The following is a 20,754-nucleotide window of genomic DNA, read 5'->3' as shown; positions in this document are numbered from 1 at the left end:
TATGGTGGACTGTTGGAGAATTGATTTCTAACTCTGACAGGTGTTGGGATATTTTTATCTGGAATCTTAATGTAGGTCATTTTTTTTTTCATTTAGAAAAACCAACATTTCTTATCTAAAAATCTCAGATGTGACTTTTTTCTCCAATCCTGACTCTCATCTATGATAAATTTCATCTAGCACTACATTCAATGTAAACCACTGATGCCCTAGGGAATTTTTTTAGATGTTTGTTTTAAAATTTTAGACAGTCAAAAGCACGGTACTTCTACACTGATGTTTCTAAGTTATATTAAGATTTATCAGGCTGGGCATGGTTGCTCATGTCTGTAATCCCAACACTTTGGCAGGACAAGGCAGGAAGATTGCTTGAGGCCAGAAATTCAAGGCCAGCCTGGACAATATACTGAGACTTCATCTCTATAAAAAGAAACACAAAAAAACATTAAGCAGTAACTGAACTCTAGGGAGCTTTCACTGTATCCACGGATCCCTTGGCCTTTTCATTGTGGAAGGAATGTTTTGTGAACTTGGGGACAGATAATGTGATGGAGGGAGAATCAGCTCCTGAGCCTCTGCTTTTTGTTTTTCAACTTCTATTTTAGGGCACATGCAGATTTGTTACAACGATACATTGCAGGATGCTGAGGTTTGGGGTACAATTGAACACATCACCCTGGTAATGAGCATAGTATCCAACAGGTAGTTTTTCAACCCTTGTCCACTTCCTCCTCCCTCTTTCCTCCCCTCTTCTTCCTCTTCTCTCTCTCTCTCCCAGTTACCTTTTATAATCCCCAGTGTCCATTGTTCCCATCTTTACATCTATGTATACCTAATGTTTAGCTCCCACTTCTGAGAGTATGCATTATTTGGTTTTCTGTTTCTGTGTTCGTTCACTGAGCCTGTTTTGAGTAACAGGAGAGACTGATTAGAGCTTTGGAACCAAGTTGTGCTCAGAAACAAGAAACGTCTGTCCTACAGAACTATTATTTGCTTTATTTGAAAGGAACAAGAGGCTCCTGGTACTGCTTACCAACAGCTCTCACAATTAGCCACACAGACTGCAAGACTAAAAGGAGTATAATTCCAGAATGTGTGGCCTTTTTTCTCCTCTTGGGAGTCTACTGCTATATTATACTTACCCATCATCATGGGCACAGCTCCAGGCGAGTTGTGAATTGGGGTTAGGTTCATCTCTTTTGTGGAAGAGTATATCAGGCTTTCTGGAATCTCTTATCTGAGTGTCTGTGATGATACTATTCATGGTAATTTGCCCAGACCTGGGACCTTGGGTGGGGTTTGTTAAGAGTCATCTGGCATCTTTAGAGTATAACTTGTTGAGCAATCTGATGCAGGTAAGCCACGTGGGATAGGTAAAACAATTGTTGTGTACTGTGCTCTATAACATCAAGTCATATTTTGAGTCATATTTTCCCTTGGGGTTTGTGGCCCATCCCAGTGGGAAGAGATTTTTAACACTATATTATTGTGAGGCCTAGTGGTGTTTTAAGTGTTGCTATTGGAATCTGAAAGCTGTGTGAATTTTTTTTTGCTTTTTATATTTCGGGTTTTCTTTTAACGTTAAAGAATGATTTTTAGCCCTAAGCTTTGTTACCACCCTGTTAATAATTTTGTGTGACTTTGGTTGAGCAACTTTTGAACGCCGATTTCTCTAGCTGAAAAATTATGTAAATATTGTTACTCATCATGAGTAGAAGCTCTAGAGATTAAAAAATTAAAACAGCAAAAGTATTACAGACAAGTAAAATTCGAGAAATGATAAAGTGGAGGCAGCAATAGCTACCAAAATATTCAAAAGAAAACGTGAAGTAAGACAAAGAATGGTTGTTTCTAACTACCCCTCTTAGTTCAAAGTCTGTGCAATGATCTTCACTCAAAACTTTTGCAAGTTGGGCACGATATCATTCTTATTGTACTTTATTATATGAACAATAAGTCAATTTGAACTGATTGTCAAGGGACCTAGTTCTTGCCCCAGCTGTGTTTAAAGTACAATCTAAGCCAACTCAATTCACTTTTGTGACCTCCGGTATCACAATAAAATGAAAACATCCTACATAACTTTACCCATCCTCTCTCCACAAAATATCCCAGTGCTTTGAAAGGTGCTTGTTAATTCATTTTCTTATAATAAAATATAATAGAAAATAGAGTGGGAACTATATATTTTTTCCTTTGGGGAATCCATAAATTACATTTTAAACATGAGGAAAATATGCAGTTTTGATAGTCCATTAGCACACTGAATTCTTTAAATTGGAATAGGCAGATGCAGTGATAAGTTTAAACATCGATTTAACATATGGAGAATGCCATTATAGCTGTTCAAAATACGAAAGCAGTGTGATTTCCGGCAGATCAGACACATTTTAAAAAGCACCCACTCAGAAAACTTCCTGAGCTCACGTTTCCCTGTGCATGTGGTTTTTAGTGTTGGGTTGCCTCTCCCTTGGTTGGCCTAGGCTGACAAATAAAGAATCCATATATCACGTCTCATTAGAGATAAGGGAAGACATGGAAAAAGCAGAACCACTGATGGAGTACAGGAGTGAGTTGAATTGTGCTGCCTCAAAATACAGGTCAAGACACTAAGGCTTGAATCTTGTGAGTTTGTGCTGCTGCACAATTAGTAGACACTGATTTATTTATAAATGAATGAATGAGTGAGACAGGATCTCACTCTGTTGCTCAGATTGGAGTGCAGTGATACAGACATAGCACACTGCAGCTTCAAACTCCTGGCCTCAAGTGACCCTCCCAAATAACTGGCAATAATATAGGTGTACACCACCATTCCCGGCTATTATTATTATTATTATTATTTTACTTTTAACAGAGACAAGGTCATGTTTTGTTGCCCAGGATGGTCTAGATCTCCTTGGCTCAAGGGATTTTCCTGCCTCCGCCTTCCAAAGTGTTGGGATTACAGGCGAGAGCCATTGTGCCTGGCCTGGGCACTGATACAGCACCTGCCTGAGGCACCAGAGCATGCAAGAACAAGAAGAAAATAGACTTAAAACACCAGGAGTGAACCAACTATAACAACCTTTTATTTGAGCCTAATCAAAGGGACTTCCCCTTTTTAAGAGTGTAGTTGAGTCATGCTAGTGAGTATAGAAAGACCATACATCAACAGTTTTGAACAGAAGTGGGAATCATTTCTTCTCTTATGGCCCTGTCACCTAAAAATTAATGCCAAATGATGCCCAAAGGGGGGTCTGTGATGAGCAAAGCCTTCTCCTGATTGGGCCGTGGTGTTACTGTACTCTGGACCAGAGGTACAGCTCCATGACACTTTCTCACTCCTGAGGGGAACAAATGAAGCTAGTTGTGTTCCACCCATCTTGAATGTCTGGCATAATTAGAGGGTTGACAGAGAGGGTCTCACAAAATCAGTACATAACTCTTGAAATATATGCCCTTCATTATTTATGCCAAATAGCAAATTAAATAAATCATAGTGTTTTAGAGCTGAGAGCAACCTTGGAGATCATCTCATTTAATCCATTTTATAGATGAAAAACTGAGGCATGGATTTTTTTTTTTTACTAAAACCACTCGTAATTGCAAAGTTTTAAAAGTTTATAGCACATCATTTAGTTTTGACAGTGTTTTGCGGATCATCTGAGCTGCTTCCTGGCTCTCCAGCACATTGTACTAACTGGGAGGATGGGGAGACTTTTGCTATCCCCATGGGGAATGAAAAAGGAAACCATGTGGGATGGGGAGGAGCAAGAAAGAAGAAAAACCAGCTTCTCTAGGCTCCAAAAAATTTGAGGGAGATAAAGATATTAAGCACTGTGTTAGATGAAGTGATAGCTATAAAACATGTAATCCGTACAACAATCTTATGAGCACTATTCAACCTTAAGCTAACAGAAGAAGTCTCAGCTGTGGTCAAAAGATAGTTTTGTTTTTTTGGTTTCTGTTTTTTTTTTTTTTTTTTTTTTTTTCTTTTCCTAGGCTGCCAACCTTAGAGAGATGGTGGTCAAACTGGGGCTTGCCAAGGTCATGTATTACAGAAGAGGCAGCAAAAAAGGCCTTGGCAGGGCCAGAAAGGCCAGAGAAGGTCCTGTTCCAAGGATTCCTTGGGGCCCTTTTCATCGAGGCCACATCCACACCATCCCTCAAGATAGGTATTCCCTCCTATTCTGTTTAAGCTGTTAGTTTTCCCTAGATTTCATTCTATTTTAGTATTTTATATCCCTATAATCAGGCCCAAGGAGAAATGTTCAAATTCAATAATAATAATGATAAATTTAATAAGTATTTTCCATGTACATAGAAATTTATAGTTGCTAAAGAATTTTTATATGTAGCAGCAGCTCTTTAAGGAGCTGTACTTTACAGAAAACTGTAAAAACTGGGTCCCAGAGTTTAAGTGGCATGCCCAAAGTCACATAATTGGGAAAACCTCAAACCCAGGGAATGATATCCCAAGTCCCAATGCTCTTTATACCAGGCAGCTTTACAAATGATAGTTGGATTCTCAGGGTAGCCCTCAGAGATTCCTTTAACCCATAAAGGTATTAAATTATACCAGTATCTTAACCTCTAACCAACTCATATTTCCGTGGAAACATGCATAGGGTTTTAAAAACTTAGTTAAATACATTTTCTGGACACATCTCCCTGTAGATGAGGACTCCTGATATTCTAGCATCGGTGGCCGGTTCTTTTCCCTCAGTTTGAAAATGCAAGTGCACCAAGAGAGGAATGTTACTATAAAGTGTAGGCAATCTCAAAAGTCATTTTGAGCCTGATACTTTTAGGCAAAATAATGGTCCCAGTACAGTATACAGTTGTGGAAACAAGTAATGCAAAGTTTTTAAGTTTTTAGCTCATTGTTTGCTATTCACGGAATTTGGAAGGACATCCAAGCATCTTCCTATCTCTCAAGCACTCTGGATATATGTGTGGCAGCTTCAGCTGATCCAATTGTCTACACAAAAAAATAACAGTGCCCTCATTGAGGGTGCCCATTTAACAAGATCCAGAGACAGCCATCTCGGTCCGCAGAGAAAAAAATAACAAATTTTTGTTAAAACATTCTCTAATGCATTTGCACAAACTCATTAATCAATTAAATACATATCATCTTCAAAAGGGGAGAACTTCCCTAAGAACCTGGAATTCTAGGTGAATATGTCACCACTGGGGGCTAGGAATAAATACGGGAAGGAGGAGAAAGAAAAAAGTGGTGTGCACCAAGGATGGACTTCACATCCTTAGTTTTGTTTGTTTGGTGGTTAAGGTCTAAGCTATATGTTTGTGTCCATTGTTTGGTAGTAAGGTCTAAGCTATACATTAGTTTGTCTCAGTTGGGATCATGTGAGTGAGTGGCTCCTTTACCAAGTGCATGTTAATCTGCCACCATAGCAAATTTTGGAAGGAGCCTGAAGCACAGAGAGTGTGTGTATGCCTTGCAACTCAAGGTGTGGTCTCTAGACCAGCAGCACCACCTAGAAGATTTTAGAAAGGCAGATTCTCACACCCCTCAACCCCTAGACGTACTGAATCATAACCTGCATTGTAACAAAATTCCCAGGTGATTCATAAGTCAGGAAAGCACTGTCACAGATGAACATGATAGTTAAAATGCTTGTTTTTCTCTAATTTTCAGAATGAGAAAAACAAATGATCTTCAAACTCTATATGCTCTTGAAGAAAACAGCAGTCAGAAATTTTTCCACTCCTGCTGTCAATATCATTGCATTCACAGCGCTGTGATATGATTATTTTATGTCTATTACCTCGGTGTTCCCCAACCTTTTTGGCACCAGGGACCAGTTTTGTGGAAGACAGTTTTTCCATAGACTGGGGGTGGGGTGGAGGATGGAGGATGGCTTTGGGATGAAACTGTTCCATCTCAGATCATCAAGCATTAGATTCTCCTAAGGAGCATGCAACCTAGATCCCTTACATGCACAGTTCACAGTAGGGTTCACGCTCCTATGAAAATCTAATGCTGCAGCTGATCTGACAGGAGGCAGAGCTTAGGTGGTTACCCAGCTGCACTGAAGTCCTGGGTGGCTGTTCTGTGTCTTGTTCACCCTTAGAATCCCAGCACCCAACATGGTACTTGGAATCTAATAGGTGTGTATGGCGGTACTCAAGAGTCCCAGCTTCAAAGTACGACAAACATGGGTTGGAAGCCTCAGTTCATGCATCTATGAGATGGGATAAAGAATAACACCTCTTATAGGCTTATTGGGAGGAGTAAATGAACTGATGCATGTGGCATAGCAGAGCACTTGGTGTGTTGTAGCTACTCATAAGTGGCTAATATGTTGATCAAATGAAAGAATAGAAACCTTGTATACAAAGTCTTCAGCGGTCTAAAATGTGGTGCTCTGTTGCTTCAAATATATGAAATTGCATTTAAAAATAGTATGCAAAGGAAGCCTGATAAACATAGGAAAGAGCTAGAATAGATCCATGAGAAAAGCCCGTGATTTGGAATCACAAGACCCGTGTTTGGGTTTCAACTCTCTCCTTTACTAGCTGTGTGATCTCATGCAAGAAAGAAACTTCCTGAGCCTCAGTTTCTTCACCTAAAGGGTGGGGTTAATAATCCTCTTCGTTTCATGACGTTATGCTTTAAAAAAGGGGGTGGGAGGTTTACAACTTGCAACATTCATTCATTATTCATTTTTGTATCTCTTATTTATTTTTGTATCCTCCTTATTCATTTTTGTATCCCTACCTCTCCTGACAAATAGCAATGGTCAATAATGCCTGTTTGCTCGAATGGATTACAGCATAAACTCTCAAGGGGAATGAAAACTGGATATTGCAATGGCTTGTGGCCTCCAAAGGTTAACTTTTATGGACAAAATCTCATTCCATAGCATTAGGGAATCCTAAAGGATTTCTTAGCATCCTTAGGGGATAGAAAGGCTCCTTGTGAGTGGGGAGGAGGAGTGAGGAAGATGATTTTTAAAAACTTTGAGAAGCACAATTAGAGCTTTGACTCTTCAACTTGGTACCACATAAGAGCTCTTCGGGAAAAAGCATAAGGAGGGAAAAGCAGCTAACTAAAAGGCAAGCAGAGTGAACCTCTAGAAGAAGTCATAAAAGAATTACCATTTTAGCTGGGCGTGGTGGCTCACACCTGTAATCCCAGCACTTTGGGAGGCTGAGTCGGGTGGATACCCTGAGGTCAAGAGTTCGAGACTAGCCTGGCCAACATGGTGAAATATGGGCATAGTGGCGGGCACCTGTAATCCCAGCTATTTGGGAGGCGGAGGCAGAATAATCTCTTGAACCCAGAAGGCTGAGGTTGCAGTGAGCTGAGATCACACCACTGCACTCCAGGCTGGGCTGCAAGAATGAGACTCCGTCTCAAACAAATAAACAACCAAAACGAATTACACTTTCAAGATCTGGGTGATGTGATATATATAAAATAATTTTGCAAAACTAAGAGCTATAAACAAGTATAATTACTAAAGGAAAAGCCTTTAAGAAGTATTTTCAAGTTCTATATGTTACCTGGATTTATTTCCATTAATACATTGATTTCCCCAGTAGTTATTTTATCCCTGACGGTGTAATTGGGGTACCTGCTCCACAACTTCACTGGGATATTTCCCAGTTGAGTGGAATTTAGCATGATTTTTTTTCTATCAAGGAATTCAGTTATTGATGTGGCCCCCAAACATTTTGAAAGTAGATTCCTTTGTAAGGCAGACCCCATAGCAGGGACCCCAAGAGCAGGGCTGTTTGTTGTTATATCAGCATCCTGGGGTCTTCACATTGGCTCAAACAGGAAACTGATGCACAGAGGCTATGCAAACATTCCTACAGGTCTCTACAAATCCCATTCACTCACTTTTACCAGCTTTTTTTTTTTTTTTTTTTTTTTTTTTTTTTTTTTTTTTTTTTTGAGGCAGAGTCTCACTCTGTCACCCAGGCTGGAGTGCAATGGCACAATCTTGGCTCCACCTGCAAGCTCCACCTCCCAGGTTCATGCCATTCTCCTGCCTCAGCCTCCCGAGTAGCTGGGACTACAGGTGCCCGCCACCACACCTGGCTAATTTTTTTGTATTTTTAGTAAAGACAGGGTTTCACTGTGTTAGCCAGGATGGTCTCGATCTCCTGACCTCATGATCCGCCCACCTCGGCCTCCCAAAGTGCTGGGATTACAGGCGTGAGCCACTGCGCCTGGCCTAATTTTTGTATTTTTATTAGAGACAGGGTTTCATCATGTTGGCCAGGCTAGTCTCGAACTCTTGACCTCAGGGGATCCGCCCAACTTGGCCTCCCAAAGTGCTGGGATTACAGGCGTGAGCCACTAAGACTGGCCGAAGTTGCAATTCTTTTTTTTTTTTTTAAGACAGTCTCACTCTGGACTTGGCCAAAAATGTTAAAATATAATTTGAAAAGATTTCCACAGAGCACAATACAGCACAAAAGGTCACAGCAGCCCTTGATACTCAATGTCTTTTCAGCCCTTTTGCTATTGTCAAAGTCTTACTTAGATTTCACATGTAACCCTTAGTATGTTACTGTGTTCCTTCTTTGCATGGTCAAAGGAGTTACAGACTATAAAGACAGCAAGCATGGAAAGCAGGGCTTTAGTTTCCACTGTGACCCAGACACTAAACTTGAACCCTGGGCTCTGAAATTGAACCTGAAATCGAACCTCTCTCTGTGCTAATTTGCCATGTAACATGCATTCTGCCACGTAACATGCATTCTGCCACATTTCATCATCAATTGCACACATGAGGAGAGGAGCTATTCTATGCTTATGACTTTATTTTCAAAAATATCTGATTAAAAATGGATGAAAGGATAAGTGAAAATTATGTAATTATAAAAACACTTTACAGAACTATATGTGTTGTTTCTCATATATGTAGTTTTGTCTCATGTAATTTTTTTGAAAGAATTTTACTTTTGTACATTGAGCACTATAAATATTCTATTCTAAAATAGAAAGGGCAATCTTAAAAAATATTTTAATTCTGATTCACATAGAAAGTAGCAGATGGATAAATGATGATTCCAAGAAGAAAGGGCTAGGCTACATTTGTATGAAAAGAAGTGAATTTTTATTTTATTGTAGCTATCATTTTAGGTATTTTCTGGGGATTATCTTTTATTTTTATAGAAACCTAAATCATAATGACCATCAGTTTATGACATCATTACTATTCTTAATATATACCACCAAAATCCATTTAGCAGTGAGCTATAATTTTTTTGAAGTCCTTAAATATACAATATAGGTCATTTGGTAGTTTGTCTTTCTTAAGGAGAAGAATGAGTTGTACCAGACTTAACCCAATATTCAGTGTAATCTGACCTCCTTTACTTGCCAGATACGCTCATTTGGTTTTTGGTTTCCCTGATGTGTGCTCAGCTCTGTGCTTCCTGGCAGTCTTGCCCTGGAGGATTTGCACAGGAGAGGGGAGGGAGTCTAGGCCTCCCCTCTGCTGCCGCTAGAGAAGGCCCTGAGCCCAACCCAAGACCACTAATTGAGGCAGTGCATGGAGGCAGGGCTTTCTGAAAGATTAATATCTAGTAAGCTCCACCTCAGGATTAATGGCCTGTGACCTTCTGCTAATGCTGCAAGCTGCTTTATTCCTAGAAAGCTATGGACCTCCCACACTAAAGAATGTGATCTACAACTGAAGGGATTCAATATGTCAAAGTGGCCATGGGGAGTTTGGAATTCAGGATACAGCTTATTCTGGAGATCCAAAGACAGCTTACTAAACTCCCTAGAGGAAAATTTGAGCTCAGGCCCCAGTACTGTTCTCTTCTTGGAAAAGCTGTGAACAGTTGGGGAGGTGGTAATGCTGTTTCTTTGTGAGGAGGATGCTTTAGCCTTGTGTTGACCAGAAGCCTCATTGGTTAAGCACATAGCAATGAAGAAAGAATGAAATCTTCTTTCAATGGCATGGCATTATTTGAAATATTTTTACAAACATGTTTTTCATTCTGATGTATCTTTCATGTTCCTGTAGTTTTTGTGGCCAGACATGAAAGTAGCAGTCTTTGCCAGAGGATGGGGGGACTCCCCAGCTAGGATAGAGGTTCCGCTGCTGTGCCTTGGACATGGGATGCTGGAATTCTGGATTTGTTTGTCAAAGAAAGAGGATTTGACATTTCTAGAGGATGGGGAAAATGGACCTTTGTAGAAACAGAGAATATGCTTTGTTAAAGAGTCATGACTCTTATCCTAACAAAGATATTTGGTCTTTTCAATGAAAACAAAACCAACAAACGAGCAGAGCCATAAGCCAGAGAAAGCAGCTGGCTTATGGCTGCTCATTTCTGAGGAGCTGCCCTAGTGCCCAGAATGGCGAAAGGATAAAAGTCAATGTGATCTTTCCAAACATGAAGGGGGACTTGGCAAGTTCCTCTGTGTGTTGGCAATTAAAGTTCTGTCGTTATTTAGTGTATGGTCCAGTTTAGAATACAGAACACCTGCCTTGTCATCCATAAAATAGTACCACAAAGGATAAAATTCTACTCCATACAGGTACCTGTAGTCTCAGTGACTTGAGATCCATCCAGAGGCAGGTGGATCACTTGAGCCCAGGAGGTCAAGGGTGCAGTACATGGGGATTGTGCCTGTGAATAGCCTCTTGTACTCTAGCTTGGGCATCACTGCAAGATCCCATTTGTAAAAATAAATGTTAAATATTCCATTTCTACGCAAATAAGATGTGGACATTTTGTAAGATTTTGAAAATTCCTAGATAGTGTGAACTTAAGGGTATGAAAGATCCGTTAAAAAATACAGGATGTATTGGCTGGATGCCATGGCTCACACTTGTAATCTCAGCACTTTAGGATACCGAGGCAGGCAGCCTCACTTGAGGCCAAGAGTTCAAGATCAACCTGGCCAATGTGGCAAAACCACATCACTACTAAAAAATACAAAAATTAGTCTGGTGTGGTGGCACATGCCTGTAATCCCAGCTTCTCGGGAGGTTAAGGCACGAGAATCACTTGAACCCAGGAGACGGAAGTTGCAGTCAGCAGAGATGGAGCCACTGCACTACACAGCCTGGGTGACAGAGCAAGACTCTGTCTCAAAAAAAAAAAAAGATACATGATGTATCAAGCTGCTATTTCAAACTCACTTCTGGTTTTGAATATGTGTATTATGAATTTTAGTGGATTGAGAAAGTACATGAGGGAGAAAGGGGAGTAACAGCAAAGAAAATTCCAACATAGGCAAGATTGGATAGCAAAACACTGGCAGTGGTTTCTGAATGCTAAGTTAGTGGGTGAGTTATTTTTTTTCTTGGATCTGTGCAAAATGGAGCAAACTCCTGATCCAGGTTGCCCACTGCTTTGGGGCTTTTGCTTTTCTTTGAAAAGGTAAGAAAATAAAACTGAGGTATCTTGCTCAATTCTAGTTCCTGTCCAATTATCTGATTTAAAAAATATATACATTTTGAGATAATTGTACCTTAAGATGTAGTTGTAAGAAATAATATAGAGAGATCCCATATATTCTTTATCCAATCTGCCGTGGTAGCATCTTGCAAACTTATAGCACAATGTCACAACCAGAATATGATGTCCATGCAATCAAGGCTCAGAACATTTCCATCACCACAAAAACATTTGTGTTGCCTTTTATAATCATACTCATTTCCCTCCAGCCCTCACCCTCTCCTCTTAGATTAGGCAACCACTAATCTGTGCTCCATTTCTATAGCTTTCCCATTTTAAAAATGTTAGATAAATGGACTTATGCAGTATATAGCTTTTGGGGACTTTCTTTTTTCACGCAACCTAATTCTCTGGAGATTCATTCCGGTTGTTACTTTCTGTCAATAGTTGGTTCCTTCTTATTGCTGGGTAGTGTTCTGAAGTTTGGATGTAGCACAGTTTGTTTAACCATTAACCTGTTGAAAGATATCTGGGTGGTTTCCAGTTTGGGGCTACTAAGTATAAAGCTGCTATACACAAGTTTTCATTTCTCTGGGGTATATGCCAAAGTGAGCAATTGCTGGGTGATATGGTAGTCGCATGTTTAACTTTTAAAACTACAAAACTGTTTTCCACAGTAGCTCTACCATTTTACATTCTCACAAGCAATATATGAGTGATCTAGTTTCTTCAAACCCTCGCCAACATTTGGTGTTGTCGCTATTTTTTATTTTAGCCATTCTGATAGGTATGTTGTGATGTCTCATGTAGTTTTAATTTTCTTTTATCTATAGGCTCATAATGTTGCATATCATTTAATATTATTTGCTCTCTATATATCCTCTTCAGTTAAATGTCTGTTCATATCTTTTTCCCATTTTCCAACTAAGTTGGTTTATTTGGTTGCATTTTGAGAGTTTTTTATTTTAGACACTAGTTCTTTGTCAGATATTGGGCTTGCAAATATTTTCTCCTAGTTTATATCTTGTATTTATATCCTCTTCACATGGGCAAAAGTTTTTAAATTTGATGAAGTCCAATTTACCAATGTTTCCTCTTACAGCTTGTGTTTTTGGTGTCAAGGTTGAGAACACTTTGCCAGCCCCAGTCCTAAAGATTTTCTCCTGTTTTTTGTTTTTTCTACAAGTTTTGTAGTCTTACATTTTACATTTATGCCATGATCCATTTTCAGTTTGTTTTTATGTAAAGTGTGAGACTTGCAGACACTAAGAGCTCTACTCCTGCCAAACACAACAGGAGCAAGCTTTGCCTCACTCCTATCCCCACTAGCAAAGGCTGGATGGGAAGGCTAGACCTCTATCCTTGCAAGACTGGACCTTCTTGAGCACCTACCATATGCTAGGTCCTGGACTTATGACGGTGGAGTGAAGGCTCTCCAGGTATTTCTAATCTACGTCAAATGACTGCTATTAAGGTATTTTAGTGTGGACACACAGATGAAAGAGAAAGGAGTTAGTTTCTGGTCTGCCAGACTCAATTAAAAATCTATCCCTTTCTAGCTGCCTGATACTGGGCAAATTGCCCCACTACTCTGAGCCTCAGTTTCTTCATTTACAATAAGACAGTTTTGAGGATTAAATTAGATAAAATATGTGAAATGACTGGTGCATAAGGTGTTCAATAAATAATGTCATTCTCCAAACTGATCCATTGTGGATGCTGAAAAATTAGCAATGGACCATTGTCAGAAAATAGAAAAAGGCCAGTTGTATACAGACAATTCTGAATTTTCTAAGGGCTACTTATCTGCTTTATAGATAAACTAGAAACCTTACGTTCCTGCTTCATAGCTTGGTGGCCAGTGGCTTGCACAGCTACTAGGTACAATTAAATAAAGTAGATAAATGAAAATTTTATTCTGATTCAGTTCAAATTTCTGGAAAATTGAAGGACTTAAGAATAGAAACTGACATGGATGGGAACCAATATTGTTAAAATCTGAATTTTAGGTTTATCAACTATCATTAAATTATAGAAAGATATAAAGTAATCATAAAATTAAATTCTGCTGCAAAATATGTAAGGAAATTCAACTTATTGTATCTGAAGGAAAAAACTTAGATTGTAGTCAATATACCTAAATTTAGTTATTGATACTATTTAGGTACACTATTCATGTTAAGTTTTCTGATTTTTAAACAAGCCCAAGTTTATTAATTATTTTTGAAATCCTTCACTAAGTAGTATAACAATTCAGCTGTCACCTTTACTTTTATTCTCTTGACACTTGCCATTTTGTTCTTTGCCTTTTTTTAACCATCTCCTTTTTCCCTTAGAGAAAAACTATAAAATATCTACCTCCTCCCTTTTAATTAAAAAAAAAAAAGAATTCTAACAGCAGCATCTCCAGAACTATGTCTGGGGATAATCACATCGTGTTGGATCTATCACAAATATTTTATTTTTACGCAATTGATTTTAAGCTAAATAAACACCTAAGTCATTTCTGAAATGGTCATAGAAAACACAGAAGAGCAATGTAGGGCTTAGGTGGAAAGTGGGGAAGAGAGTTAAGACTCACACGTATATGCAAGTCAGGTGATTTATAGCAGCATTCCATTGAACCATAGCAACCTCCTCCGTAACCATTCATTCCCCAAACACTGGACTCTCAAAGCAAACTCAAAGCTCATGCATTTCTCAGCCTCCAGAATTGGATTTGTCCCTCATCTGTTTCCTGTCTTACTGCCTCATTTAGTCAAAGCATGTTTTGAAAATAAATAGCTAATTCATATAAAGAAAGTAAATTGGCCGGGCACGGTGGTTTACGCCTGTAATCCCAGCACATTGGAAGGCCAAGGCAGGCGGATCACGAGGTCAGGAGATCCAGACCATCCTGGCTAACACACGGTGAAAATCCGTCTCTACTAAAAATACAAAAAAATTAGCTGGGCGTGGTGTCAGGCGCCTGTAGTCCCAGCTACTCGGGAGGCGGAGGCAGGAGAATGGCATAAACCCGGGAGGCACAGCTTGCAGCGAGCCGAGATCGCGCCACTGCACTCCAGCCTGGGCGATGGAGCGAGACTGAGTCTCAAAAAGGAAAGTAAATTACTAAATTACTGCTTTTTGATACGTACACTTTTAAAGTCGTTTATAATGCTTATCCTGTCGAAATTAAAAATCTTTTTGACTAGAAAAAGGCTGTGTTGATACTAGATATAAAATCTGGATAAACCTAAGTTTGGGAAATTCAGTACTTTAATTGATGTTGGTATTTGATACCCCACTAGAGGCACTGCTTCTTGGGGTTATCTGCCAACATGATTCCCATCACATCAGACTATCAGGCAAGGGGAAAAATAAAAGAAAAATTATTTTCATAGGAGTGACATTATACTAAGTTTTTATCAACTATTAATCAATGTGAGAACTGATCTAATAATAGAGATTGAGAGTATAATTCTATTATCTGGCTGACTTAATCTCTTTCATATGGTAAGATCGATTGACTTTTGGATATTTGGCGCGTATTTTTTCTTTAATTTTTTTCCATTGCTGGCCACACCCACTGAACTAAATTATAACTCTTTGCTTCCGTATTTTCATGATATTAAATGCTTGCACTCTCTTTTTCCTTCCATTTTTACTATTCCAGTGTCCTGTTTCCCAGAGGAACAGTTCATTTCCACAGACAGGGAGAAAGCCTGGATGCTCAAGGTAAGGTTTATATAAATTATGTTGCATGACCCCTTACTCAAAAATCAATTTAAAGTGAGTAGTAATATTGTCCTTGTAACAAATTTATTTTCAAAATTCCAGTATACAATTAAAGCCAATATTTGAGTAAATACACTCTTTTAAAACACTATTTTTTCAAGCCAAATTCCATTTCCCAAGTGTACGAAGGGCTAATTAATTGCTATTAGCAATTCCTCTAAAAATGGTCCAGCCAATTAATTAAAGTTTGATTTTGAAAAATCTTAGGATAGGTGGGGAGGGTAGAATATCAAGATATAGTCAAAATGAACTCATGACATCGCTATTTATGAATAAATGATTTTTATTTGGTATGTTAAGAATCAAGGAAGCCACTCTGTTGGCTTTGAGAGGCAGAAAGAGAGAGAGAGTGAGAGCGTGCAAGCATGCTTGTGACAGAGATGAGGAACCTAGAAAGTCTCATATTTTTCAGTTTAGGATTTGTCTTTGAGATGCAATCATTTTGACCTTCAGTTATTTCCGAGTAGTACTCCAAGTCTCTCTAAGTAATGCCTTCAAGAGTCATCTCCAGGAGCCCTTGGAACAAAGGAACAATTAACTGAAATTCCACCAGATGGCAATATTTGGAAAGCCATTCAGAGAGGTCTCAAAGCTACAAGCTATTATTGTTCACACAGAATAGTCTCACAAAGTGTGGTGTGACATCCTATATTTCATCAAAGGTGCTCTAAACATCTTTTATTTTACTCCTATTTCTCCACAGCATCAAACATTTTTACTTAAAAAAAAACAGTGTGGGGTGGCGTATTAGTTTTCTTCTTTTTACAAGAATTCTGGAATGATAAAATTAGAAACCTCATTCTTAAACAGTAATTCTCCAAACAGCAATGGTGAATATTAAAAGCTCAAATCAATGAATAATATACCATATTTGTTTTGGGGCCTCATTGTAATAAATGCTATGACTGGTGGTCATTTTTTAAATATTTGCAAAGAGAAACTGAAATTCTACTACTTAAAGGACAATAACATTTTAAGAAGTTGTCTTGATATTAAAATTTGCAGGTATAAAATTTACTGTATTGACTTGGAATAATTAGGGTTTTTTTAGTGGATGAATAGATGTTTTCCCCTTTTACTCTAGTGAAAGTGGAAATATGGAGCACTTTTGTAGGCTGAGGTGGGCGGATCATCTGAGGTCAGGAGTTCAAGACCACTCTGGTCAATTTGGCAAAACCCTGTATCTACTGAAAATATAAAAATTAGCTGGGCGTTGTGGCACATGCCTGTAGTCCCAGCTACTCGGGTGGCTGAGGCACGAGCATCACTTGAACCCAGGAGGCAGAGGTTACAGTGAGCCAAGATCGCACCACTGCACTCCAGCTTGGGTGACAGAGCGTGACTCCGTCTCAAACAAACAAAGTGGAGATATGGTACCCTGCATGGTGCCCCAACAGCTGGAATATTCGGGGGCCAGAGCAGGCTCTAGAGCAGAGTTGGGACAGGGGTCAGTGGAAAGGTACCTGAGGGCATTAGAAATAGGAAGAACCAGGAAGAGAAACCGTTGAAGCTTTCTGTGTCTGCAGCCACAGATCATGAGTGCCCTTTGAAAACTGATCTTGTACTGCTAGCCCTTATAGTAGATGGTCCATATGTGGGGTCTGTCTGGGACAGTCCTGATTCAATTCTGTATTCCTGGAAAATAGTCTAGGTAGCACCCCCTTTCACCCTCCAAACGTTTCATTTTGGATGATAAATTATATGATCATCCTATCTTGCAGGGTGGTGAAGAGAAAGTAATAAGAAAAGGTGGCCCATTACCTAAATAGGGTGTCACTTTATAAATCTCCTTATATATGGGGTATGGGACAAACGTGTATTTAAAGAGCCAAATTGTAAATATTTTTGCCGTGCTGGTCATATAAGTGTTAGTCACAACTGTTCAACTCATTGTAGTGTGAAAATAGCCAAAGATAATACATAAAGAAATGGCCTTGTCCAGGCACCGTGGCTCATGCCTGTAATCCCAGCACTTTGGAAGGCCGATGTGGGCAGATCACAAGGTCAGGAGATTGAGACCATTCTGGCTAACATGGTGAAACCCCGTCTCTACTAAAAATACAAAAAAAATTAGCTGGGCATGGTGGCGGGAGCCTGTAGTCCAGCTACTCGGGAGGCTGAGGCAGGAGAATGGCATGAACCTGGGAGGCGGAGATTGCACCACTGCACTCCAGCCTGGGTGACAGAGCAAGACTCGGTCTCAAAAAAAAAAAAAAAAAAAAAAGGACTACACTTGGCCTGTAGACCATCATTTGCACATCCCTGATAGATAACAGAAATGGGTTAAGGTGGTCAGAAATGGCAGAGAACCAAAGAGACAACCATCATTAATCCCTCTCCCTTCTCTCTATATCCCTTCTGGGTTGCACCCTCCTTTATTTAACCCTTTCAGGAACTGGTACAGTTGACCCTTGAACAGCATGGGTTTGAACTGCACGGGTTTACTTATAAGTGATTTTTTTTCAGTAAACGCAATCGAACCTCCATATCCGCGGATTCCAAATATGCAACCAAAAGTGAACTGAAAATATAGTATTCATGGTATGTGAAACCCATGGACAGCCAGCTTTTCATATCACTTGATTCAGTGGGCCAATTGGGAGACTTGAGCATGAATGGATTCTTGTGGGGGAAGGAAGGTTCTGAAACTAATTCCCTAGGGAAAACTGTATTGCTCATTTCCTCGAGTGAGTGATCCTATCTGCTGTTAAGTAGTTCCTGAGATTCCTTTACTGGGTGTCCCTTCTTGTTTCTCATCCAAATTTGTTCCTGCACCACACACAACATGGTTGTACTTTATACCTCATGATGTATAAGACTCAGGTATTACCTGAGTCTTAGCGTTAAATACTGAAGCAATAGTTCATTGGTAGGCAATTTAATTTTATGCTTTGATCCTCACTAAACAGTTATCTTTGGGAAATATAATCAGTCACATTAAGGAAAAGTTCATGTTGACTATAACAAATGTTTTATCATATTAATGAAAAGTAACATAATACATTTAAAGAAAACCTTGGGGAGAAAATCACCCATAACAACACTAGCATCCTAAATTAACTGTTTTTCTATTTTTGCATATTTGGTCTTCTTACAGGCATTCCTAATGTTCCACAGTGCATATCATAATAAGCGTGAACTTTGTATTTTACTTACTGTGAGTCACAGCATCTTTTACTTTCATGGGTCATCAGAACTGTCATTGGAATAGCAGTATAATGTTATATCAACATGCCATAGTATATGCTTTAATTCTTACTATCTTCCCATTTTCTCTATAAAAAATGCTATGCTAAATTTCTATACAGATCTAATTGTTGGTTTGGTTTGGTTTGTGTCTATTCATCTATTTTCTAAGGTCACAATTCCAGAAGTGAGATTATTTGTCAAGGATAGACCATTTTTATGACCCTTAATCTAGTTTACCGTATTTTTCCCAAAGATTTGGAACAATTTACAGACATTTGTAGTTTTAGGCTACCAGTTTCACCATAACATTTTCAGAAAGCATTTAATTTATTCAATAGCATTTGCTGAATGACTACTAACTGTAAAGCACTGTGCTGAGTGTTTTGGGGTGTATGTGTGTATGTGTGTGTGTATATATATATATATACACACATATATATATATATGAAAGATGTGCTCATTCTACTTTTATTTTGTGCCTACTATCAGCTAGGTATTGTAGTTTTTCAAAGGTGAGCAAGAGATAACTTCTATCTCAGAGCATTTGATTTTACTGGGGAACTAAGATATATGTAAATGACTGTAATAAGAAAATGAGATGTACCATAGGAGAAATACAGTTATAATGTAATGGGAGTTTGGGGAGGGGGAGGTAGAGATGACATCTGAGCTGAGCCATGAGGGTCAGTTGGTTTGGAATACTCAGGGATCATGAGGTTAGCTATTCATTCCATAAACATGTATTGATCACCAACTCTATGCCAAGTAATGGTAAAAGCTAGGTATATAGAGGTGACCAAGGTAGAGCTCTTAAAGCATACTATCTAATGGAGTAAATAATCTTTTTAAAAAAAATCAGTATAAGGGTGGTAAGCAGGCTAGCTTGCCTGGCAGAGGATTCACAGGGTTAGGGATGAATGCTGGTTTCCTCTGGAATGAAACTTTTCCATGGCTTCTCTTTCGAAAGACACAGCCTTCATCATCAGTTATTGTGTCAGAATCTGTGGGACACCTGCTTCTGGAGGTTTGAAGGTTTTGAAGTTTCTTGTAATTGCACTTGTACTGACCAACATTCTAATTAAAGCTAGCCTGCACTGACAGTCCCCCCAGTGAGTACATTTACTGGGAATGCACAGAGGATAGGCCTGGGATCAGTGAGACGTACAACTTGGCCCTCACCAGATGATGATGGAAGTAAATCACTAAGAATTGTAGGTTTCATTTGTGTTTTGTCTTTAAAACAACTGGAAGGAACCTCATTGATAATCTAATCCAAAATCTCATTTTACAGATGAACGTTCTTAAGTGAGGAGAGGTTGAGTGACTTTTCTAGGGTTAGACAGTGGCATTACCACAGCACCAGAACCTTCACTTCTGATTCTTCTTGTTCTATGGTCACTTCTTTAATTAGCCCTGCCTCATCTATACCATAGAGGTAGTAAGAATTAGGACTAGATTAACCTAAGCATCCCTTGTATACATAAAAGCAATCAGATAATTTTTACCTATCTCATACCACAGTAAAAATTTTTTTAATTTATAATGTTTAACTAAAATTTTATTTAGGCCAGATATGGTGGATCATGACTGTAATCCCAACACTTTTGGAGTCTGACGCTGGAGGATCACTTGAGGCCAGGGGTTCAAGACCAGCCTGGGCAATATAGCGAGACCTCATGTCTCTACAAAGAAAAAAAGTAAAAAGTAAAAACAATTAGCCAGTGTGGTGGCACATGTCTGTAGTTGCACCTATTCAGGAGGCTGAAGCAGGCAGAACCTTTGAATCCAAGAGTTCAAGGCTAAAGTGAGCTGTGATCTTACCACTTGTGAGCTGGACAAATAGCTTGACCTCACTAAGCTCCATTTTCATCTTCAAAGTAGATATATAATACATGTTGTTTGTTGTAGGAATAATTAGAGGTAACATAATTGTTGGGTGCATAATGGACACTGAGAAAATATTGAAATATTGATTTTCTTTCCCCTTCCCTCCTAGAGCTACAGGTTCTTCATGGGATTCCTCTTGTTTATTAATCAAGTTGCCTTATAAGACTTCTGATAATTAAATGATGGAATGAGGGTACATTTATAAACTGTGATGCAGAGATTAACAGTCTCATTTCTGAATTTTACTTAACTAGGCTTAATTAGAGGTTTAGAGGATTTTCTTTATGGTTCCTTTTCCTCCATTTCTTCAGTAGCTTATCTTACATGTTCTACGGATGTGTTGGTAAGACTTAAAAATTCACTCATTTTCTCTGTGTTTTATCTTAAATATTGTGTCAAATATACAGAGGTAGATGATTAGATAAAGAAAATATGGCTAAATATTAACAATTGCTGAATATAGCTGGTGGGTATGAAGGTCTGTTATACTATTATAAGATTTTTTTTACTTTTCTGGAT

General features: G+C 38.9%; 1 protein-coding gene across 2 annotated transcripts in view; it reads left to right on the top strand.

Moving 5' to 3' along the window:
* The window catches only part of MAPRE2 (microtubule associated protein RP/EB family member 2), a 165,653-nt gene that overhangs the window by 12,559 nt on the left and 132,340 nt on the right, over positions 1–20,754 (top strand). For both annotated transcript variants that reach the window (XM_050767299.1, XM_050767298.1), the window contains exon 2: positions 15,038–15,099. Coding sequence is in view for 1 of the 2 variants with exons in the window: in XM_050767298.1 (XP_050623255.1) it covers positions 15,038–15,099 (62 nt within the window). In the remaining variant the exon portion in view is untranslated. The remainder of the gene's footprint in view (positions 1–15,037; positions 15,100–20,754) is intronic.

Source organism: Macaca thibetana, chromosome 18, assembly GCF_024542745.1.
Source record: "Macaca thibetana thibetana isolate TM-01 chromosome 18, ASM2454274v1, whole genome shotgun sequence".
NCBI lineage: Eukaryota > Metazoa > Chordata > Mammalia > Primates > Cercopithecidae > Macaca > Macaca thibetana.
This window is presented reverse-complemented; position numbering and strand designations above follow the sequence as displayed.